The 6,295-nt window shown below is 29.6% G+C and overlaps 1 protein-coding gene across 1 annotated transcript; it reads right to left on the bottom strand.

Moving 5' to 3' along the window:
• Window positions 1-436: 436 nt before the first annotated feature.
• LOC119644392 lies at window positions 437-1,456 on the bottom strand. The gene is made up of 7 exons (XM_038043937.1): window positions 1,383-1,456; window positions 1,205-1,210; window positions 965-1,042; window positions 838-906; window positions 734-772; window positions 561-641; window positions 437-501 (listed from the first exon to the last, which is right to left on the bottom strand). The coding sequence occupies exons 1-7, from the start codon at window positions 1,429-1,431 to the stop codon at window positions 437-439; spliced, it is 387 nt and encodes a 128-aa protein (XP_037899865.1). The 5' UTR covers window positions 1,432-1,456.
• Window positions 1,457-6,295: the final 4,839 nt, after the last annotated feature.

The following is a 6,295-nucleotide window of genomic DNA, read 5'->3' as shown; positions in this document are numbered from 1 at the left end:
GTCCCGCTTCTAATTTGTGTAATCCACAGTGTTACCATGTAAGAAGGCATAGATAAGTGGTAGAACAAATACGGACATAAAACACAATTTGTATATACCTCGTTGGGGAGACACGGTTACAGGTTCCGGAGGCTCTGTATATTCCTTGTGCGGTGGCGGTGTCAAACCTATATTTGATGCCACAGAAGACATAAGCTTTTTGGAATAAAGCACAAAGGGATTACATACCAAGTATGGACGACAGGGTAATGTTGTTTTCTGGATAGACAAAATTTATATTTGTCAGAAAACACAAAGTTTTTAATTTTAAATACCATCATCACGAATACGTACCCAGGGGATTTGGCATTAGGGGGGCCATATTTTCATTAATTTGTTTTTGTGTTTATTAACTGATATAAGTTTTTATCTTTCAATGAAATTATGATTAGTGTGATTACTTACCCTTTGGTAAATCTCCATGATACCACACATAATCTCCGGATGGACTCACGCACTTATCTACACATTTCGCAGATGTGAGTTTTTCGCATTAAGGTTCAATTCACACAAATACATACCTTTTTTGTCAGAATTACGAGGAACCCACAGATAGTAGCCATCGTTGTTAACAATTACGCTTTCAAAACACTCAACATCATCTATACATGTTGGCGAATGTTATGAAATTGTTTTGAAGTGCAGTCACTATAGCAGATAAGATCTTTAAAATAAAAATTGCGCGCATACTTACTTATTGTATGTGTTTCGTACGTTGGATGTTCCAGCCCACCTACAAACATTATAAGGTATAAATTTTTTGCAACATGGTTCAATCAGAGCAAGTGCGTTATATACCTGATAGTTTTCCGTGGTTCCATTTGAAATAATAATTAGCCCCCTCCGGTGCGGGTTTAATACAAGAATCTAAATTTTTTGATTAAATTATTTATGTTTTTAAACTGGAATTAACAAGAGTACATACCGTTAGTGGCGGTTCCATTGTGTGTGGTATAATGCCCGTCAGTATCACCCAAATTACTGTTCTCACGCTCTGAACAAACTGCTTGTGGAAAAGAACATGATAGTTTTCAATTATTACAAGAAGTAGCATAATAAAAAAATAAACCGAGTTTACATATAAAATTACGCTTAAAGGAACTTTATGCGTTTGTCTAACTAAACATAATATGTTTTACAGTATTCGATTACCATAAATACTTACGCGGATCTTTGTATGCAGTCGAAATTAGCAGAAATATCACATTAAACATGAAAAGAAAGATAAAATAGGGGAAACGAATTTTTCTAAATATGTATATTCGCAAAGCAAGTTTATATGTGTATCAGCACTAATACAAGACGAATTGTTACAAAGTAGTTCAATTATCAGAAATACTTACAACCTGTATATGCAGTAAAAGTTGACAGAAATATCAAATTAACGATCATCCGAGAAATAAAATAAAAAATGTATAAATATATGTGTATATTTCCTGATGCGACTTTATGGGTTCGTGTTGACTGACACAAGAAAATTTGTTTCAAAGTAATCCAATTACTACAAATACTTACAGCCTTTACATGCAGTTGCAGTTACCAGAAACGTCAAGTTAACGATCAGCCGGGAGATAAAAATATATAAAAAAGAAATTTATAAATAAATATTCATGAGCGTATATATGCGTATAATAAATGCGAGATAACTGGTTTCAGAATAATTCGATTATCGGAAATACTTACCCTCTTTATATGCCGTCGAAGTTAGCAGAGATATCAAATTAACGACAAACCGAAAAGTTAAAGAAAAGAAACATAAAATTAATATAAAATAATATTGCTGAAGGAACATTACGTATTGGACTTGACCGATGCAATACAAATTGTTTCAGGTTAATTCGATTACCATAAATACTTACGGTCTTTATATACAATCGAAGTTAGCGGAAATATCAAATTAACGATAAACCGAAAAATAAAAAAAATAAAACATAAAATTTATAAATGAAAATATTCCTGAAGGGACTTCATGTGTACATAAATGCAAGACCACTTGTCTCAGAGTAATTCTTATACCAGAAATACCTACTCTCTTCATATGCAGTCGAAATCAGCACAAATATAAAAACAAGAATAGACCGAAAAACAAAAAAATGAAACATAAAAATTATATATAAGAATTTTTCTGAACGGAGTTGATGTGTATATTTTGATAAATGGTAGATCACTTATTTCAGAGTAATTAGATTATCAGAAATACTTACTCCCTTTAAATGGAGTCGAAGTTAGCAGGAATACCAAATTAACGATGAACCGAGAAACAAGAAAAAAGGAACACTTTAAATTTATGAATAAAAATATTCCTAAAGGAATTTCGTGTCTACATCAGAGCTAATACAAGGAACTTTTTTCAGAGTAATTCGATCACCAGAAATACTTACATTCTATATATGCAGTCGAAGATAACAAAAATATTCAGTTAACGATGAACCGAAAAATAAAAACGAAAACAAAAAACTTTTAAATAAAAATATTCGTAAAGGAAGTTTATGTGTTCATCTTAACAAATGCAAGATAACTTGTTTCAGAATAATTCGATTATCAGAAATACTTACTTTCTTTATATATATAATCGAAGTTAGCAGAAGTATCAAATAAACGATGACCAGAAAAATAAACAAAACGAAAACATAAAAATTATAAATAAAAATATTCCTGAAGGAAGTTTATGTTTACATTCTGACTAATATAAGGTAACTCGTTTGAGAGTAATTCGATTATCAGAGAAACTTACTCCCTTTACATGAGGTCGAAGTTAGCAGAAATACCAAATTAACGAATAAACGAAAAATAAACAAAAAAAAAAAAAAACAATAGAAATATTAGTGGAGGGAATTTATGTGTACATCTTGACTAATGCAAGACAACTTATTTCAGAGCAATTCGATTATCAGAAATACTTACTCCCTTTAAATGCAGCCGAAATTAGCAGAAATACCAAATTAAAGATAAACCAAAAAACAAGAAAAATGGAAAACATAAAATTTATGAATAAAAATATTCCTGAAGGAACTTTATGTGTACGTCAGGACTAATACAAACAACTTTTCTTGAGAGTAATTCGATTATCAGAAATACTTACAATCTATGTATGCAGTCGAAGTTAGAAGGGATATGAAATTAACGATGTCCCGAAAAAAAAAAATAAATAAATAAAAGATTAATTATCTAAATGAAAATTTTCCTGAAAAGACTGTATGTGTACGTCTTGACTAATGCAAGATAGTTTGTTGCAGGGTAATTCGGTTATCAGAAATACTTACGATCTATGTAAGCAGTCGAAGTTAGAAAGGATGTGAAATTAACGATGCCCCGAAAAATAGAAAAAAAACGAAAATATAAAATTAATAAATAGAAATATTCCTGAAGGAATTTTATGTGTACATCTTGACTAATGCAAGACAACTTATTTCAAAGTAATTCGATTATCAGAATTACTCACCATCTATGTGCGAAGTCGAAGGCGGAAAGATATGAAATTAACGATGCCCCGAAAAATTTAAGTAACCGAAAAAATAAATTATTTAAATAAATATATTCTTGAACGAACTTTATGTATACACCTTGACTAACGCCAGGTAACTTGCTTCAGAGCAAATTGTTTATCAGATTTACTTACACACTTTATACGCACTCGAAGTTAACAGAAACATCAAATTAACGATTACCCGCAAAATATATAAAACGAAAAGATAAAATTTATGAATAGAAATATTATTGAAGGGACTTTATGTGTACATCCTGAAAAATACAAACTTGTTTCAGAGTAATTAGATTATCAGAAATACTCACATTCTATGTATGCAAGCGAAGTTAGCAAAAGCGTCAAATTAACGATGACCCGAAAAATAAACAAAACGAAAACATAGAGCTTATAAATAAAAATATACTTGAAGAAACTTTATGTGTACATCTTGAGTAATACCAGATAACTTGTTTCAGAGTAATTCGATTGTCAGAAATACTTACCCGCTTTATGCCCAGTTTAAATTAGCAGAAATATCAAATTACCAATGAATCGAAAAATAAATAAAAAGAAAAGACAAAATTTATAAATAGAAATATTATTGAAGGAACCTCATGAGTACATATTGCATGATACAAACAACTTGTTTCAGAGTAATTCGATCATCACAAATATTTACCTTCTTTATATGCAATCGAAGTTACCATCAATTTATCGATGAACGGAAAAATAAACAACATAAAAACATATTTATGAATAAAAATATTCCTGAAAGAGCTTTATGTGTACACCTTCACTAATACAAGATAATTTGTTTCAGAGTAATTGGATCATCAGAACAACTTACCAGCTTTTTATGCAGCCGACGTTAGCAGAATCAAATTAACGATGACCGGAAAAATAAAAGAAACGAAAAGACAAAATTTAAAAATAGAAATATTACTGAAAGGACTTTATGTGTACATCTTGACTGATGCGAAATAACTTGTTTCAAAGTAAATCAATTATCAGAAATACTTACACGCTATATACGCAGTCGAAGTTAGCAGATATATTAATTCAACGACGAAGAGAAAAATAAACAAAATGAAACCATAAAATTTATAATAAAAATTAATCTTAAAGCAACTTTATGTGCACATCTTGACTAATGCAAGATAACTTGTTCCAGAGTAATTAGATTATCAAAAAAACTTACCAGCTTTATATGCCGTTTAAGATAGCAGAAATATCAAATTAACGATGACCGGAAAAATAAAAAAACAAAAAGAAAAAATTTACAAATAGAAACATTACTGAAAGGAGTTTATGTGTACATCTTGACTGATGCGAGATAACTTGTTCCAGTATAATTCGATCACCAGAAATACTTACACGCTATATACGCAGTAGAAGTAAGCAGAATTATCAAATTAATGATGAATCGAAAAGTAAAGAAAACGAGAAGAAAAAATTTATAAATAAAAATATTCCGGAAGAAATTTTACGGGTACATCCTGACTAATATAACATAACTTGTTTCATTATAATTCGGTTACCACAAATACTTACGGTCTTTATTTGCAGTCGTAGTTAGAAGTATGAAGTTAACGATGAACCGAAAAATAAATAAAACGAGAAAAAAAATCTATAAATAAACTTAATCCAGAAGGAACTTTTTATGTACATCTAGACTAATACAAGATTACTTATTTTAGAATAATTCGATAATTAAAAATACCTACCATCTATGTATGCAGTCGAAGTTAGCAGTAATATCAAATTAACGACGAACCGAAAAATAAACAAAACGAAAACATAACATTTCTAAATAAAATTATACCTAAAGGGCTTTGATGTGTGCACTTTGACTAATGCAAGATAACTTGTTTCAAAGGAATTTGATTACCAGAAATACTTACCACCTTTATATTCAGTTAGAGTTGGCGGAAATATGAAATTAACGATGAACCGAAAAACAACAAAAAATCGAAAATATAAAATTTATAAATAAAAATATTACTGAAGGGATTTTATGTGTACACTTAGATCAATGCAAGATAACTTAATTTAGAATAATTCAGTTATCAGAAATACTTACACACTATATATGCAGTCGAAGTTACCAGAAATATTAAGTTATAGATGAACCGAATAACAAGAAAAAACGAAAATATAAAATTTAAAAAGAAACATATTCCTTAACGGACTTTACATCCTGAGTAATGCAAGATAACTTGTTTCAGAGTAATTCGATTATCAGAAATACTTACATTCTTTATATGCAGTAGTAGTGCAGTAGTAGTAGTAGCAGAAGTATCAAAATAACAATGAGTCGAAAAATAAACAAAACGAAAACGTAAAAGTTAGGAAAAAAAATATTCCTGAAGGAACTTTATGTGTACATCTTGACTAATACAAGATAATTTTTTCCGAGTGATTGGATTATCAGAAATACTTACCCGCTTTATATGCAGTCGAAGTTAGCAGAAATATCATATTAACGATGAACCGAAAAATAAAAGATATGAAAACATAAAATTTATAAACGAAAGTATTCCTGAAGGGACTTAATGTGTACAACTTAATTAATGCAAGATAACTTATGTTTAGAGTAATTCAATTATCAGAAATACTTACCCGCTTTATATGTAGTTGAAGTTAGCAGAAATATCAAATTAAGGATGAACAGAAAAATAAGATAAATGAAAACAGTAAATTTATAAAATAAAAATATTCCTGAAGGAACTTTATGGGTACATCTTGACTAATACAAGATAACTTGTTTCAGAGTAATTCGATTACCAGAAA

The sequence above is a fragment of the Glossina fuscipes genome, unplaced genomic scaffold (assembly GCF_014805625.2).
Source record: "Glossina fuscipes isolate IAEA_lab_2018 unplaced genomic scaffold, Yale_Gfus_2 114887, whole genome shotgun sequence".
NCBI classification, from domain to species: domain Eukaryota; kingdom Metazoa; phylum Arthropoda; class Insecta; order Diptera; family Glossinidae; genus Glossina; species Glossina fuscipes.
This window is presented reverse-complemented; position numbering and strand designations above follow the sequence as displayed.

Bases quoted from the DNA above. Each gene is read 5' to 3' on its own strand.
- LOC119644392 (XM_038043937.1), bottom strand. From the start codon at position 1,431: ATGATCGTTAATTTGATATTTCTGTCAACTTTTACTGCATATACAGGT. The intron at 773-837 runs GTATATAACGCA...TAATGTTTGTAG, and splicing joins GAACCACGGAAAACTATCAG to GTGGGCTGGAACATCCAACG. The intron at 502-560 runs GTATGTATTTGT...CGAAATGTGTAG, and splicing joins TCGTAATTCTGACAAAAAAG to ATAAGTGCGTGAGTCCATCC.